Below are 23,319 nucleotides of genomic sequence, written 5' to 3'. Positions count from 1 at the left end.
CCTCTTAATAGTACGGCCAAAGAAAAAACAAAGTCCTAAATTACTCTAAGTGTCTCTTCAACTCCAATCGACACTTAGAACTAGTCCATCCTTAACCTTGCCGTCCATCCTTTGAAAACCGAAACGATTTCCATCGTAGGGGCATGACCACTATGATAACCCAATCGATCTCCATTACCGTGACCTAACTTAATTGCCTTTGCAAAACACACATTAGTCACATTAATCACATATTGTCATTAGTCACCGAAACCCAACTAGGGACCTAGATGCTTTCACGCTCAATAAAAAGCACTCGGCAAAGTCTGGGACACTCGGCAAAGAAGATGTCTCCGGTAGTGAACAATGGCCACGGCAGCAACAGGCACCATGGCGGCAATGGGCATGGCGGTGGGGGAAGCGGCGGCTACGGCGGAGGCAGCGGGCCGTGTGAGGGCAGTAGCGGCGGCAGCTGGGGAGGCAACAGCGGCGGGCTGGGTAGTGGCGGCGGAGGGTACGGCACGATCGGTGGCGGTGGCAGCGGCGGTGGGATAGGCCCGATTGGTGGAGGTGGTGGTGGGATCGGACCCATCGGAGGCGGCAGCGGTGGTGGCGGGTACGGCCCCATCGGTGGAAGTGGAGGCGGGATCGTCGGCGGCGGCGGCATTGGCAGTGGCAACGATGGCACGAGCGGCTGGTACGGCCACTGCCCGACGAACGCGCTGAAGCTGGGCGTGTGCGCCAACGTGCTGGACCTGATCAAGGCGAAGGCCGGCGTGCCGGTGAACGAGGAGTGCTGCCCGCTGCTGAACGGGCTCGTGGAGCTGGACACCGCCGTGTGCCTCTGCACGGCCATCAAGGCCAACGTGCTGGGGCTCAACCTCAACATCCCCGTCAACCTCAGCCTCGTCCTCAACTTCTGCGGCAAGGGCGTCCCCACGGGCTTCAAGTGCGCGTAACCACACGCATGCATCATGTGTACGTGCGCACGTATGCGGGATTGCCGGATTGGTGGTAATCTTGTCATTGTTTAGTGTCAATGCATTGTTAGTTTCGTTTCTGCTAGCGTTAAGGTGTCAGTGTAGTATGTAGCCGGGGCACGGTGTCCAAGTTCAACTTTGGGTTACCTGTTGTACTTTTCCATTTCATAAGTGAATGCCCTGTTCGCTTGGCTTAAAAGGTAATCGACCTGGCTGCTCCTCTCCTTTCTCTACCTAATGTTTTTTTCACTAATGTACAGTATCTAGTGGACGGGTACACGTGCATACATCAAGTTTTGCATTGCTAACATGAAGGAGCAATGTACCGGTAGTACTTCTCTAAAAACCAGCACGTATCATAATTCATACTCAGTGTATACCGTAAAAGAAAAAAGGAATTATAAAATGCCCCTCACCTTAATCCATCCTACTCACCTCTAATCTTCTCCAATGAATGTGTTTTGAATTTTGCATCTAATGTAGATTGAGTGACACGCGCGTAATGGTTGGACCCAACCACTAACAAGGATACGAAACTAACAAGGATACGAATAGGCAGACACGTGTGTCTGCATATTGTAAACCATCGCGCTTCCCCCTCTCTGTTTTTTAATTTCTCACCAAAAAATTACACCCATCCGCATACCCATGACGTTCCCCTGTGCTAGCAACCCCTAACGTATGTCCCGCTCCCGTCAATCACAACCATGGATCCCGGCGCAACGATGATCTCCTTATGCCTCAACAACTTTGGTTCCCACCCACCGCCTTCCTCCCCTACACCTCCCCCTTCCCGCCTCACATGGAGTTGGGCATATCTGGGCAACGGTGGCATTTTGTGTTGGCATCATATCACTGGCTTAGCCACTATGGTGGATCAGGCCAAGGTCTGGAGAATGGCGCATCGCCGTTGCCTAACCCTAAACTTAGGGTTAGGTCTCTATGCCTCTGTCCACCACAGATGATAAGGCAGTGTTGGATCACTCGTCATGGCCCATCCTCATCGTCGCGTCACTTACGTACAAGTGTCGTGTACTGCTGCACAGCCAGTGCCAGCTCTAGAGAGGTGCCAGAGGTGCGGCGGCCAAGGGCCCAGCGGAGGGAGGGGCCCAGGCTCAGGTATACCATAGGCCCTATCCCTATAGTCCGATGGCACTTGATAGGCAACCCGAGACGTTCAGGATCAAGAACGCCGAACGCTTGCTTCCCCAGTCTGTGAGTCTACTACGTACGCGAGCGCCCAAGGCCAAGGATCATGGTCTCAGGGAGTCACGGAGAGTCGGAGACGGAGCCGCGCCGCGCCACCGCCGGCCGCCACGGAGAGCCGGAAACACGGAAACAACGCACTCATAGGTCGACTCGACGACGACGTGATCAGGCGGATCAGCCGATCATCAGTTTATCAATCATCAGTTCATCAGTTGATCAGGCACTAGCACCTAGGTATTTTTTCCATGATCGTTTTTTAATCCAAATTAATTATTTCAGACTTCTAGTACTCGTACTCATATAGTTATGTTTTTCTTTTAATTTAGGTGTTAGAGGCGTAGAACGTTACCTAAGAAACATTTGTTGGGATCTCAGAAAAGAAAACAGAAAAAACTAGAAGATAAATTTATTGAATCTTAGAAAGGTGCTATACATAAGTAGACACTATTGATCTCAATACCGTCCTTGATTCTGCATCAAGAAGTGCCCGAAGAAGTATCTTTTTACGAGAAGCAATGGATGTTATGGAGTTCCTTGTGGTAATCATATTACTTTTAGAAGTATAAATATACTATTGTTTTAGTTTACTTTTTTTTACGGTCATCGGAGGAGTTTTCGCCACCTGAATTTTATTTGGCCCTCGTGGTCCGTGATAATGTTTACAAGATGTTTACATTTTGAGAGAAATGGAGTTTACACGCCACTCCTGAGCCGTTTTAGTTTACATCGTTCCTCGATAAATATCAAACATGTTAAATAAAAAATATATCACTGGATTTGTTTTTGCTTTGCAACAAAAATTAACACTTATATATTATAAGATTTTATATGTGGTCTAGAGGGCCTTCGTGATGAGTTCGCCAGAGGGCCCTCGGAATTTTAGGACCGGCACTGTGCACAGCACCAACAAGTGTGCAAGTTTATGTGACTATGTGAGTCTGCAGCCAACCACGAGGATCGACATCTACGAGTCAGTCGTGCTCGGGGTGGCCCGCGTTGGTTGCTGTTTTGTTGTTGTTATATATCTGATAATATGGATAAATATCCTTCTAGCAATTGTTTATGATTGGTTCATGCATTTGGGGAGATGTTCGTCATAAACTAATGCTTTCTAATTGTTGGCCAGATGTGTTAAGGATGGACATGGGATGAGGATGACTTCGTGGTGGTTGAGTTCAGTCTGATGCTCTTATCTAATGAGGTTTGAGCTTTATGATAGTCCTATGCTTTTATTTTTTCATGACTATCTCTGAAAGTAAAAAATTATATATGTTTTCCTTTAGTTAAAAAATCTCTAGCCTTTAGAATGCTTCCAAATCAGAAAACGAATCATGGATTTTAAGTACGGGTTTAAAATGTTCATACCTCAAACCAAGTATAAGCAAACCAAACCCTTTGTTTAGACTGCTTCAATTAATATAGAAATAATGAATTCCTGCTAATGATTTCTATATGATACTATTTATTATTCTTGAAATTCCTTTGCTAACTACTTCTGAGCTACACATATTTGTCATTAGAAGGGCTACATATAAGATCTATCACATGCGCATGCAAGTAGATTGGAGAGGACGGGCAACTTGTCAACTCATGTTAACTTCTCTTTAGTATATGCAAAAGAGGATGGATAGTCCAAGTTATCTTGCACATAGACTAGAGGCTCCTCTTTAACAGGTAACATTGTTAATTGTCTCACAGTAAAGATGACAGAGTTTCATTTGGCTCTAATGCTTTATATAGTTTCCTTCAACATAAGGTGAATTATAGATATAGCTTATTATAATTATGTGTTTTCTTATATACTACTGGCACATATATATACCATTATAAAACATGTGATTTGATAAAGTCTTGCACCATGTCTAAAGTCTCATATTGTTTCTTGGTTGGAATCACGTTCAGATGTCCGATTAAACCCTAGTTTAGCTTTCATTGATCCTTGGTCATATGTGCTCCTCCACTATTCATGGTATTTGTGCACAAATCATTTACATTCCTCGCAAAACACTTTGGAACACAAAACTTTTTAGAAAGGCAGCAAAAGCTTTACCGATAATTTTATTAGACGGGGCAAGAACAAACAAAGATAAGAATACAACTTGGACGGGCCTTTAGGACCCCTCCCACCACAACTCCGCAACCCACCTCTAAGGAAAATGGACCCTAGGCCCTTTTACTTTGGATTTTGGTGTTTGATGACCAACACAACCAAATTGGACTAATAAATTTGTAAGTAATTGTTTTGTAGTTCAATAGGGTGCAAGACGTGACTTGGACGAAGACGACATGATGATCCCACGATCAACACCATAAACAAGACCCTAGAAGCACAAGAGAAGACCGAAGATATCAAGCAAAGTCCAAGCACGAAGATGGGAACCAAGTCGGACGCAAGATCACGATGAAACGAGCTCGGTAGAGGTGACCAGACGTGGCCCTATGAGGACCGAACACGTCCGATCAGTTGCTCGACAACAGCAGGTGTCAGCAGCAATGACCGAACGTTGAGCGAGGCAGTGACCGGATGTACGGACTTTACTGTTCATCATCGTGGCAACAACTCAGTGAGGACCGGACGCAGTGGCACTGGATGACCAGACGCACAAAGTGCATCATCCGATCATGTCCAGAGAGATTCTAGAGCGGCGCAAATACGACCGGACATGTCCGGTCGATGATGACCAGACTCGGCAGTGCATCTGATCTCTACGCACGTGCTCAATGGTCGGGACGATTGGACGCGTTCGGTCAGGACGACAGCTACGTCTGGTCAGTAGCAGAAAGGTGGGTTTCGCCCCCAATGGCTACTTTCTCTATGTGGCTTATAAATAGACCCACAACAGGCCATTTGAGAAGTGGAGAGCTGAGAAAACATACCAAGGATGTTGATACACCATTTTAGTGATCTCCACTTGTATAGTGCTTAGTGATTCATTAGGTGATTAGCGTAGGTGCTTTGCGAAGTGCTTAGGTTGATTAGACCATCGCTTATGCGCTTGCTCTAGGTTTAGGCCTAGTGTTTAGTGAGGTTTGCATACCTCTTATCACTCAGTGCTTGCGTGCACCATTGTTGTACATCGAAGGGGCTTGTAGTCTTGCAAGATCACACCAACCGCGTTTGTAGTGTGGCCGCTACCATGTACCGAAGGGATAGTGAAGATGGCGGGGAGCATCCGGGAGAGGCTTGTCAAAAGGCACGTCAGAGACCCACTTGCGCGTGGAGAAGGCCCGAGGCTATCCACGGAGTTACTCGACCAGGAGCTTGGCCTTTGCGAGGGATTCCTTGCGAGGGGCTCCAACGAGGACTAGGGGGAAGCTTGAGCGCTTCTCGATACCTCGGTAAAAATACCGAAGTCGTCGACGGGAGTTTGCACCTCTACCTCATCTTTACCTTCCGCATTTACATTGCTACCTTGGTTGTGTGCTTTACTTCCCTAGCTTAGTTGATAGGATTGGAACCTAGGTTGCATCACTCTTTTGCGGTAGAGATAGCAACACACCTAGCAAAATCATAGTTGCACATTTAGATAGATTACTTTCCAGCATAGGTTTTGACTAGGTGAAATTAGAGGCCTTAGTTAGAAGTAGAATTTTAAGTTGCCTAATTCACCCCCTCCCCTCTTAGGCATCATGGTCCCTTACAAGTGGTATCAAAGCCGGTTAGCTCAATTTGGACCTTTGGCTTCACCATCATAGAGCCGGTGCTATTTAGAGTGGTTGGGATGGATACCTCTAGGCCTCCGCACTTTGACGGCACTAACTTTCCCTACTATAAAGCTAGAATGGCTTGTCATCTTGAGGCAGTAGATTTGGATGTTTGGAGAGTCATTCATGACGGGATAAAACCCATTAAGAATCTCGATAAACCCACAAAGAGTGAAGAAAAAGAAATTCATTTCAATGCTAGAGCTAAAAATTGCTTGTTTGAATCTTTTAGCATGGATGTGTTTAACCAAGTGTTCACTTTAAATACGGCACATGAAATTTGGTTAAAACTCCAAGAGCTCCATGACGGCACAACTAATGTCCATGAGCAAAAACATTGTCTAGCTAAACAAAATTATGATTCCTTTAAAATGAATGATGATGAGCTTGTTCGTGATATGTATTCTTGTTTGAATCTAATTATCAATGAGCTCCATTCAATAGGATTAACGAAGCTAGATAATGCAGACATCGTGAGGAAGATCATCTCCGTGCTACCACAAAAGAAATATGCAAGCATCATCACCATCCTTCACAACATGGAGGACTTGAGCACCATGACCCTGGCCATAATCATTGGCAAGATAGTGGCATTTGAAATGTCATGGAAGATGGGTCAAGAAGAAGCCTCATCATCAAGCAAAGGCAAAGCTCTCGCATGTAGTGAGAAAAAAAAGATGAAGGGCAAGCAAGTTGAGACAAGCTCAAGCTCAAGCACCTCAAGTGAAGATGAAGAAGAAGATGATGATGATGATGATGATGATTGTAACGTCCTGGCCCAGGGCTTAACAGGATTAATAGGATACTCATACCAATAAGTTGCAACTTCTTTTCTAGAAGCCCATCTCTAAAGAACTCTGAGGTTAAGCGTGCTTGGCCTAGAGCAAATTTCAAGATGGGTGACTGATCTAGAAATCTTTCCCGAGTGCGCACGAGTGAGGACAAAGTGCGCAGAAAAGACTTGTGTGGGTCTGTGAGGGCAGTCTATGTCCTAGAAAAGCTGCCAGATGTAAGTGGGCCCGGCCTCATAGAGGCAGGACATTATAGAATGGTATCAGAGCCGACTCTCGTGGTTTTCACAGGTGCATGTGTCGTAGTTGCGCAGGCATGGTGCGCATGGTTGGAGTGGTCCTAGAGTGGTCACATAGCATAGCACATGCGCTGGCACTGGACACACGGATGTGGCCAAGAGAGGACGTTCCTGGCTTGGGATTGACCGATGAGGACGTCGGTCTCTTAAGGGAGTGAGGATGTAACATCCCGGCCTAGGGCTTAACAGGATTAATAGGATACTCATACCAACAAGTTCCAACTTCTTTTCTGGAAGCCCATCTCTAAAGAACTCTGATGTTAAGCGTGCTTGGCCTAGAGCAAATTTCAAGATGGGTGACCAGATTAGGAAATCTTTCCTAGGTGCGCACGAGTGAGGACAAAGTGCGTAGAAAAGACTTATGTGGGTCTGTGAGGGCAGTCTATATCCTAGAAAAGCTGCTAGATGTAAGCGGGCCCAGCCTCATAGAGGCAGGACGTTACAATGATGATGATGATGATGGTGGTGGTGGTGGTGATGATGATGATGATGATGATGATAATGAAGAAGAAGAATCAAGTGATAATGATCAATCTTCCTTCTCCACCTCCAAACTTGATGAAGAATCAATCAAACTTATCAACAAGGTGGAGAAGATGATCCAAAGGCTTAATGCCAAGGGTGTGCCCATCCAAATTTAAGATTTCATCTTCACCAATCAAAGAAATGAGCAAAGAAAGAAAGGATACTATGGATGCGGCGAGTTGGGGAACTTTGTGAAAGTTTGTCCAAATAAACCCACACCCAAGACAAAGAAAAAGGCATGCAAGGACAAAGCCCTCACATCAATAAGGTCATGTGATGATTCTTCAAGTGAAGAAGAAGACCATCACAAGAGGCGAGGCCACAAGTACTCATCATCAAGCTCTTCTCGTGTGTGCCTTATGGCACAAGATAACGAAAGCTCATCCTCCAGTGAGAGTGATAGTGATGATGAAATGCCTTCTCTTAATGAACTTATGCAAGAAAATCTTAAATATGCTAAGGCTTACACTAGCCAACAAAAGAAGCTAAAAATATTGCAAGAAAAACTAGATAGTTCATAAGAAGCGTATAAAACCTTGCTTGAACAATATGAGACATTTGATAATCTCAATATTGAATTATCTACTAAAATTGAGCAACTTGAGGCTAGTGCAACAACAAATGCATGCACAATCAATGGTGAGCAACTTGTAAAGAAAAATAAAAATTTAAAAAGAAAAGTTAGCTAGCTCACAAGATGCTTATAAAAGTTTGCTTGCTAAAATGGAAACCATATGCAAACATTGTGATGAGCTAACTAATAAAGTTATTAATCTTGAAGCCATCGGTACAACCCTCACAAAGGCACCTAAAAAGAAAAGTTCTATCTTTGACATGCCTAAAAAGGATGCTTCTACTTCTTGCAATGATTTATGTTTAGACTCACCCTTGTGCAACCAAGTTTATGTTGAGAAAGTTATTGTAGATACATGCACACAAGAGGTTGCAATGGAGAATGAGCAACTCAAGCAAGAAGTGGCTCACCTTACCAAGGACTTGACTCAAGTAAAAGGCAAAATGGAGCAAGCCTAACTTCATCAAGATAACACCATCAAGGAAGTGAAGAAGCTTGATGAAGGATAAAATGTGATTTTCTATATATGCCACAAGGAAGGCCACAAGTCCTATGAGTGCAAGGTAAAGAATGGGGGAGGAGCTAAGAAGAAAGAGAAAAACAAAAAGGAAACAAGCAAGCTCTTCAACACCTACACCAACAAAGTGGACAAAAAGGTCTCCACACCTTATCTCTTGAAGAAGAAGAAAAATGACAAGGTGGTGGCCATCAAGGTGAACAAGCAAGCCAACAATGGGGCCAAACTAAAAGCTCTAGTTTGGTTTTTGTGAATTGATGAAACCCTAAGTGCTAACCTAATTTATCAAAGTGATTATGAGATAGGTAGCACTACTCTAAGTGGTGAAGCAAATGAAGATCATGACATGATGATGGTGATGCCATGGTGATGATCAAGTGCTTGGACTTGAAAAGAAGGGAGAGAAAAAATAAAAAGCTCAAGGCAAAGATGAAATTGATAGGAGTTTTTTGGTTTAGTGATCAAGACACTTAGAGAGTGTGATCACATTTAGGATAGATAGTTGTACTATTAAGAGGGGTGAAACTTGTATCGAAATGCGGTTATCAAAGTGCCACTAGATGCTCTAACTCATTGCATATGCATTTAGGATCTAGTGGAGTGCTAACATCCTTAAAAATGCTTGTGAAAATATGCTAACACATGTGCACAAGATGATACACTTGGTGGTTGGCACATTTGAGCAAGGGTGGAGAAGTTGTGAAATAAAGGAGGTGATAGTCACTGAGAAACAGTGACCGGAGCTGGTCACGCAGTGACCGGACGCTGGGGTCCTACATCCAGTCAGTGGCACACAGTGAAGGCCACCCTCGGACTCTTGACCGGACGTAGGCGATTGGACTCTGGCTGAACACTGTTCAGCATCTAGTCCTGCTAATGTGGCGGTGCACAGAGAAGACGGTGAGTGACCAGACGTTGGGCGAGTCCGAACGAGCTTGACCGGACATGTTTGGTCATGGCTAGAACCTTACTAGAAGTGACTGGATGCTGGGGTCCTGCGTCCGATCCTACACTGTAGTGCATCCGATCACAACTTAAATGCACTGATGACCGTTGAGATCGGGCAATCAGTATTTGAAGTAGGGGCCACGTGGCGTGCATCGCGCGACCGGACACTGGGGTCCTGCGTCCGATCGATCTGACCGGTACGTCCGGTCGCCCTAACTTTTCAGGGAATAGAGAGCCAACGGCTCTATTCATGGGGCTCTCTATTTAAGCCCCATGGCCGGGTCAAGCTCACTCTCTTGGCCATTTGCATTGACATAGCAACCTTGTGAGCTTAGCCAAAGCCCTCCCACTCATCTCCATCATTGATTCATCATATTTGTAAGATTGGGAGAGAATCTATGTGCATTGCTTGAGTGATTGTATCTAGAGGCACTTGGTGTTTGTGTTTCGCTGTCGGATTCGCTTGTTGCTCTTGGTGGTTGCCACCACCTAGATGGCTGGATGCAACGGAGGAGGATTAGCACAAGTTGGTGATTGTTTGTGGCCATCTCTCGGTGATTGTGAGGAGACTTGTGCCTTCCCCGGTGGAGCGCCAAAAGGTAACCCTAGTGGATTACTCGTGTCATTGAGTTACCTCACTTGTGGGTAGGTTCTTACGGTGTCCAATTGTGTGGACGATGTTCATGCAACACCTCTTAGCCGCCGAACCACCAAGTGTTGGTCGACACAACAGGGACATAGTGTGTTGGCAAGCACGTGAACCTCGGGAGAAAATTGGTTGTCTCTTGCCCTTTGGTATTCTTCTAGTGATTGAATTAATATTCATCTTTTGATTGGTTCACTTCTCTACGCAGCGGTAAAATCATCTTACTTACTCATTTATACACCCATAAACTAGTTGTAGTAAGCTCTTTAGTGTAGCTAGAATTGAGAGCTTGCTTTGTAGCTTAAGTTCATCTAGTGTAGCTCTTTAGTGTAGCAAGTGTGAGAGCTCTTAGTGAGTAGTGATTTAGTAAATTGTGTGTCTAGTGATCATAGTAACTTGAATTGTTGGATAGGTGGCTTGCAACCCTTGTAAAGCTAGAGCAAGTTTACTTTTTGCTATTTGTCATACTAATCAAATTGCTCTAGTTGGTTTGTAGATTTTTAAATAGGCTATTCACCCCCCTCTAGCCATATTAGGACCTTTCACAAACGCATTTGGGTGCCAAAGGAGATCATTTCCAACATGAAGAGCACCAAGAAGGTTTGGATCCCAAAAGGGAAGTGAGAAGTCCGATGGACTTCGGGGAATTTAGAGACTTGGCAAAGTATGGGCGCATTTTATGGGGTGCATCATTATGGATAAGGTAATTGCCAAGTGGGTTAGTGAATACTATAGACCCAAATTCTCCTTCCTATGTTATGTAACTAGATTTAATTTTTTACAATTTCAATTAGCATCTAGTTTCTTTTCATGACTAGGTTTGCATTTGCATGTTTAATCTTTTGTCTTACATACAGTAGGTATATCTTATGGTAGGCTTGCTCGGTTTCACTCTTAACCCTTGGAGCAAAACCTACATAGTTTAAATTGTTTAGGAGCACGACACATAGCTTGTTTTACAATTGTTCATCTAATATTTGCCAAAGTCCAAATTGTAGATAGTTTCTCCTGAATATCACTTTCGAAAATGATTCTCACATTCATGTGATGTCATCTTTCAAGTGGTATTTTTTATTCTAAAATTAATGTGCATGTCTCCTACAAGTATTCCATACTTGTGTGCACAAATTTAGGGGGAGGTTACTCTACAAGTTGGATGCTTTGAGACTAACACCTTTTTAAGCTTATCATGTGTGTAGTAGTCTCATTGCAAGAAAAATGGAGTCCCGGAGCTAAGCATCACACTTCTAATATCCAACACCTATTGCAAGTGGTATAAATCAAATTGGTTTTCACATGTGGTATTTCTAAACCGATATCATCATGTTGATTTCACTTTGGTATTTATATGCTTTCTTCATGCATTATATAGATTAAACTCCCTTGAACATTAATTTGCCAATTATGCATAAACTATATTCTCCATCATATGTATACATATATTTAGGGAGAGCTTAGTCTATGTAATGTGAGAGTCAAATTTTATGACCTATTCCACTTCACATACAAAGGATCACAAAGTTTGACCCTCCCTTGTGCTACTAATGTCTTCCTTTTCGGTGTTTGATTCTAAAAGGGGAGAATTTATATGACCAAAAGTAAACCCGATCATAATAATTTACAAGTGGTAATGGTCCGAGAAAGAAAGGATAGTGGATTATGGAGTTAGGGGGAGGCTTAAATCCATAATGTCACATGGGGACATTTGCAAGGGCAAGATAAGTTTCCAAAGATATTTACATGTGGTATCTTTTAGCATCATATAACATTGCCCTTTGTATTTCATCCTAGCAAGTAAATAGTTTTTAAATTCCAAAAGTTTTATTATTTGCTTGCTTTGGTTGTGTTGTCATCAATCACCAAAAATTGGGAGATTGTAAGGAAATTGGACCCTAGACCTAATTACTTTGGATTTTGGTGTTTGATGACCAACACAACCAAATTGGACTAATGAATTTGTAAGTAATTGTTTTGTAGTTCAATAGGGTGCAAGACGTGACTTGGACGAAGGCGACATGATGATCCCACGATCAACACCATAAGCAAGACTCTAGAAGCACAAGAGAAGACCCAAGATATCAAGCAAAGTCCAAGCACGAAGATGGAAACCAAGCCGGATGCAAGATCGTGAAGAAACGAGCTCGATAGAGGTGACCGGACGCGGCCCTATGAGGACCGAACGTGTCCAATCAGTTGCTCGGCAATAGCAGGCATCAGCAGCAGTGACCGGACGCTAAGTGAGGCAGTGACCGGACGCACGGACTTCACTATTCATTGTTGAGGCAACAACTCAATGAGGACCGAACGCAGCGGCACTGGATGACCGGACGCACAAAGTGCGGCGTCCGATCATGTCCAGAGAGGTTCCAGAGTGGCGCAAATGTGGCTGGACGCGGCCGGTCGATGATGACCGGACTCGGCAGTGCATCCGATCTCTACGCGCGCGCTTAACAGTCGGGACGACCTGACATGTCCAATCAGGACGACAGCAGCGTCCGGTCAGTAGCAGAAAGTTGGGTTTCACCCCCAACGGCTACTTTCTCTATGTGGCTTATAAATAGACCCCCCCAACCGGCCATTTGAGAAGTGGAGAGTTGAGGAAACATACCAAGGGTGTTGATACACTATTTTATTGATCTCTACTTGCATAGTGCTTAGTGATTCATTAGGTAATTAGTGTAGGTCCTTTGCGAAGTGCTTAGGCTGATTAGACCACCGCTTATGCGCTTGCTCTACATTTAGGCCTAGTGTTTAGTGAGGTTTGCACACCTCTTATCACTCGGTGTTTGTGTGCACCATTGTTGTACATCGGAGGGGCTTGCAGTCTTGCAAGATTACAGCAACCACATTTGTGGTGTGGCCGTCACCGTGTACCAAAAGGAACAAGACCCACGGCGGTTCGGCCGGAAGCTTGATAGTGAAGACGGCAGGGAGCATCCGGGAGAGGCTTGCTACAGTGTCACTGTTTTGAATTTCCTTTTATTTATTTTCGGTGAATTTTTGAAAAATCATAGTAAATCATAAAATGAAAAATCTAATTTTATTGGACTCCACATGAGCAGATCTACACAGTGAATATATAATACGGTATGCTTTAGTACAAATTTTTTTTTTAGCCTTAGATTAATTGGAAAATCTAATTTTGTTAATTCATAGCTGCAGCTTCTATGGTCTAATTGTGGTGAAATTTTTAAGGTACGCTAATTATTGTATGCTTGAATTATAGTAAAAATTTCATACTCATTAGACTATGTATAACTTAGTTATAGATAAATTCTAATTAATTACAGACAAAATTGGATTTTTCAATTAATCTAAAGTTATAAAAAAAATTTGTACTAAAGCATACCGTATTATATATTCACTGTGTAGATCTACTCATGTGGAGTCCAATAAAATTAGATTTTTTATTTTATTATTTTTCTATGATTTACTATGATTTTTCAAAAATTCACCGAAAATAAATAAAAAGAAAGAAAATTCAGAACACCGGAACCGTAGCAAACCCGCGTTACTGTTGTAGACCCGCTGTTACTGTAGCAAAAACGTCGCTGAAAACCGTCTAGGGGGTAAAATAGACGGTTTTAGAAAGTTCATGGGGTAAAACAGACGGTTTCATAGTGGGGAGTGAAGTAGACCAAATATGAAATGTGGGGGTTAAGTAGACTTTTTCCTTATTATTATTATGCAAAAAATATGTAGCGCGGACGATCAGATAGTGGATTGGTGGTGGCTCGCACCGCCAGTCGCGGCACGCCAAAGTACTCCGAGCCGCCACGCCACCAACCCCGACCGACCAGAGTCCACAGAGCAGCACCCCGATCGGGCGCTCCGAATTCCCATGCCGCGCACGGTGGCCGTGGTCAGCGCGGGCGCGGCGGGGCTAGTGGCCGCGCGCCAGCTGCTCCGCGAGGGCCTCCACGTCACGGTCTTCGAGAAGTCGGGCCGCGCGGGGGCACCTGGGCGTACGACCCGCGCGCGGACGCCGCCGACCCGCTGAGCCGCGACCCGGGCGGCCCCGGCGCCGTGCACGGAAGCCTCTTCGCGTCGCTGCGCACAAACCTGCCGCGCGACCTCATGGGCTTCTCGGACTTCCCGATGGCCGGCCGGGTCTTCGCGGGCGACGCGCGCGCGTTCCCGGGCCGCCGGGAGGTGCTCGCGTTCCTCGACGCCTTCACCGAGGAGTTTGGCGTCGCCGCGCGCGTCAGGCTCCGCTCCGAGGTGCTGCGTGTGGCGCCCCTCGGCCAGGGGGTGCGGTGGGCGGTCGCGTGGCGCGGGGAGGACGGCGAGGTGGTGGAGGAGGTGTTCGACGCCGTCGTCGTTTGCAACGGCCACTGGACGGTGCCCATGGTGCCCAAGATTCGAGGTGACATCTCCTAGTTTCCCTCTTTTCTTTCTCATCATCCAAAACAATGGGATTTGAAGGGGGGAAAAACAATCTAGTAATGCTTCTGTCACAGGAATTGACAATTGGAGCGGAAAGCAAATTCACAGCCACAATTATCGCACCCCCGAACCGTTCCGGGATCAGGTATTTCTCTCCTCTGCCTATTTGATTCCTGCACTCTGAAAGACTTCACCAGTTATTACGGTGTGGCACTCTTGAGAGCTGCAGAATGTTGTTGTAGGATTCTCAGCCAGTGGAATTGACATTGCTTTAGAGATCTCACATTTCGCCAAGGAAGTGCACGTAGCAGACAGGTACTCGAAGGACAGGCTAGGAAAGATTGCGCTCTACCAGAATGTCTGGATTCACGCAGAGGTTCACAACCCTGAACTTTCTTAGCTACTCTCCAACACCTTCCCCCTATATAATTATATAAAAGAGCAGTCTGTATTGAGCATTGACACACGAGTACCATCCATGAGAGCAGGTAGACTGCATCCAAGATGACGGCAAAGTCTGTTTTGCTGAAGGTTCCGTTGTGGCTGCAGACATTATTCGTTTTTGACGTTCATGCAGACATTATTCTTTACTGCACAGGGTAGGATTGAGCTCAAACTGGTTTCTCTGTCCTGTGCCTATCATCTCTTTTCTCCCTTGTTGCATTTCTTATGATCGTAAAAGCAATGCGTGAAACTGCCTCCAGGTATCGTTACTATTTCCCGTTTCTCGACCTGGATGGGCTCACCGTCGACGACAACCTTGTCGGACCACTGTACAAGCACGTCTTCCCCCCAAAGTATGCACCGAATCTGTCCTTTGTTGGGCTACCATATAAGGTACAGCGCTTCTTCAATGAAATCCATACTATGACAAAGCCAAATCTTTTGTTCAGACTACTGGTTAATTACATTGTTCAGACTTCAGACAGCGCTTCTGCACGGCTACTGGTTAATTACATTGTTCAGACTTCAGACAGCACTGTATCAGCAGGCATGTGGCCTATAACTGCAAATCTTTTGTGAGTGCCTTTCCAGACCATCGTCTTCCAGACACTGGAGCAGGAGTCCAGGTGGGTCGCGGCCGTGCTGTCGGGGCGGGCCACGCTTCCAAGCGCGGAGGACATGATGGCGGCCGTGAGGGAGCAGTACCAGCTGATGGAGGAGGCCGGGAGGCCGAAGCGCCACACGCACACACTGTCGCCTCAGTGGGTAAGCCAACGCTGACACCGTGTGTGTGTTATCGGCCGGTCCGACTCTGCCTGAAACTGTGTGTGCTTTGATTTGATTTGCGTTCCGACCAGGCGGAGCACATGAACTGGCTCGCGGAGCAGGTCGGCGAGCCCCCACTGGAGCCGTGGAAGTGCGAGATGTTCGATAGGGTGCTTGGGAGCATCTTGACGCTGGACAAGGCCTACCGAGATCGCTGGGAACGAAAGGAGGACAGAGACAGTGGCACGGGATGTCATGCTTCAAATTACCAAAATGGCTTATTCATGAGATAGACAAAGCATGAAGGAGGGTTAGGTGTCAAAAATTTAGAACAACAAAACATCAGCCTCCTTTTAAAATTTATCCATAAATACCACACTCAACCTGACTGTAGTTAGGCTAAATGGATAAGAAATTCAGTTTATTCCAACCAAAAAAGGATAGGAGATAAAATCAACAAGACTACTTTGGCTTGGAGACAACTGATGCAATTGATTGACCTCTACAGGGCAATGACAATAGTAACAGTGGGAAAAGGGAACAACACTGCCTTTTGGCTGGATAGTTGGCTTAACAAAAAGCCCTTAGCTTGCCAATACCCTCACTTGTTCTCACATGTAGTAAACAAAAATGTCACTGTTCTAGACTGCAGATCAGATTTCGGATGGCAAATCCATACAAGAGCCTTAACTTCTCAAAGAGCAGAACATGAACTATTACAGTTACTGAATCAACTGGACGGTGTTCAGCTAACAGATCTTGAAGATACAAGAGAGATGAGATTTGGACCAACTAAGGACTTCACGGTCAGAACAGCTTACTTCATGCTAACCTTTGGAGGAGTCATTTGTCCAATAGCACAAGATATTTGGTCGTCTTTAGCTCCTAAGAAATGTAAGATCTTTGCTTGGCAAGCAGCAAAGGGAAGACTGAAGACAAGAGATATCCTAGCAAAGAAAAATATCATAGATAATGCCTTATGCCCCTATGTTGTGACGAAGAGGAAAATGTTGAACGTATGCTATTCAGATGTCCATATGCAACTCAAGTATGGGCAGCCTTAGGCTTCGCACTAAATCAGCAAATAAACATGGCTCAAGCTCTATTGGTAGCAGAACAAATTCACTTGGTACAAGTTGGTAATGAAGCTGCAACTATTTTAATTGTAATAGCCTGGAATATTTGGTTGGCAAGAAACAGGAAAGTATTTGACAATGTTACAACACCTTGCTCAGCAATCAAAGAGAATGTAGTGCAAACTTTACAACTCTGGAAACACAGAACAAGGAACAACCGGCTGCAAGAACAAGATGGCCATCAAATTGAGAATTCACAGATACTCTGGATGTTGTCAACTCAGTCTAATTTATTTTAGTTCTGCAAGTTCTTTCTCTTGCTCTTTGTAGCCTTTTCTTCTGCATTTCTGTACCTTATTTCCCTTGTATTTTCTCTTGTTTCCTCTCTGAGCCTTGGCTTTGCAGCTGTATTTGTACAGTTTGCAATTTTAATACAAATTAGGTAGGGGCCTCCCCTCCCGACTTCCTCAAAAAAAAAATAGACAGTGGCACGGGTGCGCATTAGGAATTACAGGATCACAATGAGCTCCATCGTGTAACAGAACCTGCAACATTGCGGCAATCTGACGCCGTCGTATCGTGATTATACGCTCATGATGCTTTACTTCGGTGTGATCTTCACGGAAATAATTTGCCACTACAGAACAGGAAAGAAAAAAAAATATTTCTTATTTTTGTTAGGAGGGAATAAACGGAATTTCTAAATATCTGCCAGCAGATTTCTTGTGTTGTTTTCTTCCACTTTTGTGTGGTTCAGATCTTTATTAAGATTTGTGTTTTTTGTGTACAGGCTTGCCTAAATAATAATGGGCTTGTGCCTTCTGTTCTTCCGGCCCACTTAGGTTGTACTGCTGCCTGCTATCGTTCCGTACCGCTGGTTCAGTTCGAAGTCCGTATTCCCAGAGGTGTCGACGGCGGCTGCGCCATTGCCGGCAGCGGCGGTTGCGGTGGTGGCGGAGCTGTCTGCGGCGGCGGTTGCGGTGCTGTCGTCGGCGTAGCTGTCTGCAGCAGCGGAGCTGTCGGCGCCGGCGGAGTTGTCGGCAGGAGCGGAGGAGCCGTCTGTGGCGGCCGCGGTTGCGGTGGGGGCGGTGCTGTTGGCGGCGGTGTTGGCTGCAGTGGTGTTGTCTGCGGCAGCGGCAGCGGCTGCAGTTGTCACCGATGAGTGCCAGGGTTAGCAGTTGATGATTTCTGCAATGTCTGTGAATACCAAACTGCAGATTTCTGCATTTCCACAGGCTCCATTGAGATGCATAAACGATGCCATGGTTTTGCTTGGTTTCTGCAGGCCTTGCTCTCTTGTTCAGTCCTTTTCTTTGGCTTTTTTCTGGATTTTATGTTAGCAAGATATCAGGTGCAAATCAATCAACTGCAAACTTAAAAACTACCGATCAGGACCACTAGATGCTGATCCAATGGATATGGTGAGGGGGCTTAAGCAAAAAAAAAACCAGCGGGTGGAGGGCTTAAGCGCAAAAAAATCCGACATTTCACCCCATCCATGGGATTAGCATCCAGTGGTCCTGATCGGTACTTTCTAAATTTACACAGGTTGATTGGTTTGCACTTTCTATGTTTCAGGTTAATGAATACCGCAGTTAATTCCTTTGATACCCTGGTATTGTGATGACCGGCTGACAGCTGGTAGCTTGGCACAAATTACCTGGATATGCAGCATAATAAGACTGGATTCATATCTGCAAATTAAATATGCCAACCTTGATGTGTAAATGAAAAAATGACTTATTTTTCTATTTATATGTCCCTGTGACTACAAATAGGTGAATAAAAATTTGATTGAAATATGGGTGCCGGATTGATCATGGTTTTTCTTTTTATTTAAACCAATTCTTGCCAAGCATTACGTGCTGTCGTCTGCATACGTGCTGTACATTTTTTTTATTTCTTCATTGCAGATTTTGATTTTCTATACTTGCTGTGTGTTGTATCTGTGGCTGTAGATGTGCTGTATTTTTATTCCTTGACGCGGCACATTATACGTGCTGTACATCTTTTTTATTATGTCTTCATTCCAGATTTTGATTTTCTATACGTGTTGTGTGCTGTATATGTGCTGTATTTTTTTATTTCTTGACGTGGCACATTTTCATTTTCTAAAAGTAGAAGATAACAAACATCAAAATCTTCCGAAAACTGTCATGGTATGTATACGTGGTGTATTTTCATTGTTTTGTTTGTCTTGTGTGACATGTTAGGCGGCAACTTTTGATTTGCTGAAAAAGTGGAAAACAACAAACAAAAAATCTCCTAGAAGATGGTCTTATTACTCTTGGGCCTCAAATCCCACCTTTTTTATATAGGGGAGGGCCTCATCACTTGACATATGTGGGTCCGTGAGATTGCTTATGGCCCATGGTCTATCCACTGCGTTTACGGCCCGTCATCCGTTGCGTGCTGTTCGCGCGGGTCGTGAATAGGCCCTCGCTACATGTGGCGTGGGCCGTTTTCTCGACTGCCATGGACCCATGGTGGTTTGCCAGTTCGGCCTTCGGCTTGGGCGAGGGGACAAGTCACATCCGTCGAAAGATGGGAGGCCAACGTCGACCAGTTTGCCCCATCAATCAATCGGGTCTATTGACGATCAGCATTTGCTAGGACTACATGTTAAACCCCTAAGATGGCTACGTGGCAGACGGAGTATACTTAGCAAGAATTTTGTAACGAATTTCAGCTTTGGGCATTTATGGACATATCGTCTGGGATATTTTTATTCAGTTACTGAAAAGTTTTTTTATCCTCCTTGGTGAATGTTACGTATCCTAAGATGCTGCAGATTGCGAAACATGTCCTTAAACCGATCTGTGGCTTCCTGTTTAACCAAATCCGCACAATACAATTGAAAGAATTATCACTACTGTACTAGAGAATTACATCATACATTAGTAAAAATTGATATCCCATCATTTAGGTGAGGGTGTTTTGGAAAGCTACCCCCATGTGTGTCCAAGAATGTCAAGCCAAATTTTGCGTACTTTGATTAAATTGGCCTTCATTTGGTTGAGTGCCAAAATTTGGCTTTGGTAGCTCTCCTAGTTGACATCTTAGTTTATTTTCAATGGTGAGTCTAGAGAAGTAGATTAGGATGGGTTTCTTCCATTATATTCCATCTCTATCTCCTCCTTTTAGGCTTTTATGGATACTAATTTACATGGAGGGGGGCTAAAGCCCACCCCGCCCCGATGCTAGATCTGCCCCCAACTCATTTTGGTGGACAAAGTTGGCTCAAACCTTAGCCACCAATTTGGCTTGGCTAGTGCATGGTACATTTGGGTGAAAGGCAAACATGACTTGTGAATAGAATCCATGCCCCTTGAGTAAAAAATGAAGTCATTGTTTTTATTCGAATTACAGTACATAGCATAGACGTACATATCTACAGACACGAACGTGCAGTCACATGCACCCTATAAATACCTTCAAAAAGGACTGTCTAACCTTTATAAGTATACTCCCTCGGTTCTTTTGTACGTGTCATATTAGTTTTGTCGTAAGTAAAACTAATTTTTGGCCACAGTTTTAAGAAGTTCGTGTAGTTTCACAACATGTAAATTATGTATTATGAAAATATTTGTCATAGTGAATCTAAAAACATAAATCTTATATTGTTAGTATGTACATTTTTTAAAAAAATTTGATGGTCAAAGTTAGAAATGTTTGATTTCAAGACAAAAAATGTAAAAAAAAAGAATGGAGGGGGTATATCCGAAAACACAGGTTAGCAAAACAAGTCGCTATTTGACCCAGAATAGGTACTCAGCTCAATGTTTACAACTGATGTATGTAGTTAATAAATACATGCAATCCCTTGAATAACTGTAGTTCATAAAGACATGCAAGCCCTTGAATAACCTGAATTACATAGTCTCTGCACAGGTGCCAATGAATAACTCAAACAGCATCCATAAATATGCACAAGCAGTGAAGCGCACACCAAGGGGAAATGAATAAATACCTCACTTCACTAGAAATATATACTCCATTAGGACAGCAGAACCGGCTGGCGATCAGATCGGACAGGTGCACTGCAATGCAAGTGCAGGGTGCACCCTCTCACCACTTTTTACTTATTTCATTCAGACACGCATATCATCCCTATACGCCAAGCTAGCACACGTCGGATCAAGTGGCCTGCCTTCACGATGAACACAAGTCTTGCACCTTAATCAATTTTCTTAATTTATAGTGGGTGAGTAGTTGTACTCTGCTTCTGTTCATGTCTGGTCCTCCGATCAAAAACACCAACCAGAAGTTGCGAGCGCCGGTGTGGCCGCCGGTCCCCGCCGCCCCAGGTCAATCCTCTGCTTTGCCTGCATCAAATTTGCCCGGAGGCTCACCTCCAGCATCTGCACAATAGGGAAGAGAAAGCAACTCAAGCTCAACAAGAGCGCCCTATTTGCTGCTTGGTGGACTAGCTACCAGCAGTAGCAGCAAAATGTAGGATCCCCGAGTGGGGTATCTAGCAATCAAACCAGAGGTTCACTACCGCCTCGGCTACGGCGAGACATCCATCTCCCGAGAGCGACCGGGCACCCACCTGCAAGCCGGTGACGATGCTCGACAGCCGCGTCGCTTCCTCCAGGCACTCCATCTCCTGCTGGATCGTCCGCGCGAGCTCGCCCACCGCGCCGCTCGTCGCGCCGGCCTGTCGTACTTAGGCAAATTAACGTGGGCGACCCAGACGACCGGAGTTCGCACCGGCCGTGTAACGCTTTCATCATGCGCTTGTGTGTGTAATGTACGTACCGTGGCGTAGAACATGTCGGTGATGGCTTCGATCTCGTTGACGGTGCCCACGCAGGAGAACATGGTTTCGTGGAGCGCGTCCATGTCGGCGCGCGCGTCGGCGGCCAACGGGACGCTGGTGCAGGCCGCGGAGAGGACGCGGCCGAGGTCCGCGGTGGCGTCGGCGTGTGGCATGGCGAGGGGCTCCCACGAGGCCAGCAGGGGGAGCTGCGGGCGGAGCAGCCGGGCCAGCTTCAGCTTCTGCCGCCGCCGCTGGGCCACGATCCGCTTCGCCGCCTGGATGTTGCGCAGCTCCGCCACGCGCAGCCACGTGTAGAACAGCTTGTTCTGCAAGCATGCATGCACGCGCCGGCGCGACAATGCCCGTCAGAAACCACGACATGTCAAAACAAACTGCTTGTCGATCGATTGCGTTGCGTGCCGATGATGCCGCACGGCATGGCTCACCTCGGTGGCGGAGGTGGCGCGGGCCATGGCCTTCTCCATGCGGGCGTTGGCGAACCGCCACTGCAGCAGCCGCGCCGTCAGCATGCGCGCCCGGTGCGCGGCCTCCTCCTTCCTGCGCGGCGCCATGATCTCCCGCAGCAGCGCGCCCGACGCCAACGCCGACCCCTTACCCGCGCCCGCCGCCTCATCCACCGTCCCGGGGCTCCGCCGCCGCCTTGTCGTCGGCTCCCAGGGACCGCCGCTCGTGGCGACATCAGCAGCGCCTCCGTCGACGCCGCGCCGTTCTCCTTGCTGCTCAGCGCGCGCCGCGGTGGCGGCGCGTCGGCGCTAGAGGGCGGCGGCTTCTTGTGGGCGAAGGAGACCGCCTTGCGGAGGGAGCGCGTGAGGTTGGCCGTGGACGTGGACAGAGAAGTGGCGCGCATGCCGTCGTACGCGAAGGCGCCGGAGCCGGCGCGGGAGGCCACCGCCGACGTGCAGGGGCGCCGCGACGACGCTGACGTGTAGGGGCGCTGCGAGGACACCGACGTGCAGGGGCGCCGCGAGGACGCCGACGTCCGCGTGCTGCCGCCGCCGCCGTAGGACTCCATGGACACGAGCGAGATAAATATGGATCGAAATAATATATAATTAAGATAATAAATTAATAAATACAAGCTTGGGCTCTCTGGCTATCAGTGCATTGTTCAAGCGGCCTAAATACTCGACAAGAGGAAGAAGAAGAAGCACCACCATGCAAGACTCAGACGACAACACAAGAGCTTGTACTTGGAACGGAAGAGATCGAGCTGGATGTTATGTAAAGATGTGCATGCAGCCCGTGGGCCAAAGGCCCGGTCCAAAGCACGGTTATTGGGCCCGACCCGAGCACGGCACGGCCCGAACCCTAACCGGGCCCGTGCCGGCCCAAAGCCCGTAGCAGGCCGGGCTTGGGCTGAGGCCTCGGCCCGCCGGGCGGCACGGCCCGGCCCGTTTTACAAAGGCCGGCCCGGTGGAGGCCCAGCAACTGGAGGGGCTATATAAGCCCCCCGCCCCGGCGGACCCCCTCCTCACTCGGTCACTCCGCCGGTCCGCCCACGCCCGCAGGCCGCAGCCGTTCGCCCGCCACGCCACCCTCGCCTCTGAGCTCTGAAACCCTAACCCTAATCCCCGCCTCGCCGGTCGCCGCCCGCCGCCCGTCGCCCACCGTCGACCACCTCCCAGGCTACCACTCCTCACTCGGTCACTCCGCCCGCAAGCCGCAGCCGTTCGCCCGCCACGCCACCCTCGC

At 46.5% G+C, this 23,319-nt stretch overlaps 1 protein-coding gene and 2 pseudogenes across 1 annotated transcript; 2 read left to right on the top strand and 1 right to left on the bottom strand.

Moving 5' to 3' along the window:
- Positions 1-326: 326 nt before the first annotated feature.
- LOC136462839 (uncharacterized) lies at positions 327-938 on the top strand. The gene has a single exon (XM_066461889.1). It carries the CDS (start codon positions 327-329, stop codon positions 936-938), a length of 612 nt encoding a protein of 203 aa, XP_066317986.1.
- A 12,997-nt stretch (positions 939-13,935) lies between these two features.
- On the top strand, positions 13,936-17,309 carry LOC136493013 (flavin-containing monooxygenase FMO GS-OX-like 2; annotated as a pseudogene).
- Positions 17,310-20,611: 3,302 nt separating this feature from the next.
- LOC136493004 (QWRF motif-containing protein 7-like) lies at positions 20,612-22,771 on the bottom strand (annotated as a pseudogene).
- Positions 22,772-23,319: the final 548 nt, after the last annotated feature.

Source organism: Miscanthus floridulus, chromosome 1 (genome assembly GCF_019320115.1).
Source record: "Miscanthus floridulus cultivar M001 chromosome 1, ASM1932011v1, whole genome shotgun sequence".
NCBI classification, from domain to species: Eukaryota; Viridiplantae; Streptophyta; class Magnoliopsida; order Poales; family Poaceae; genus Miscanthus; species Miscanthus floridulus.
This window is presented reverse-complemented; position numbering and strand designations above follow the sequence as displayed.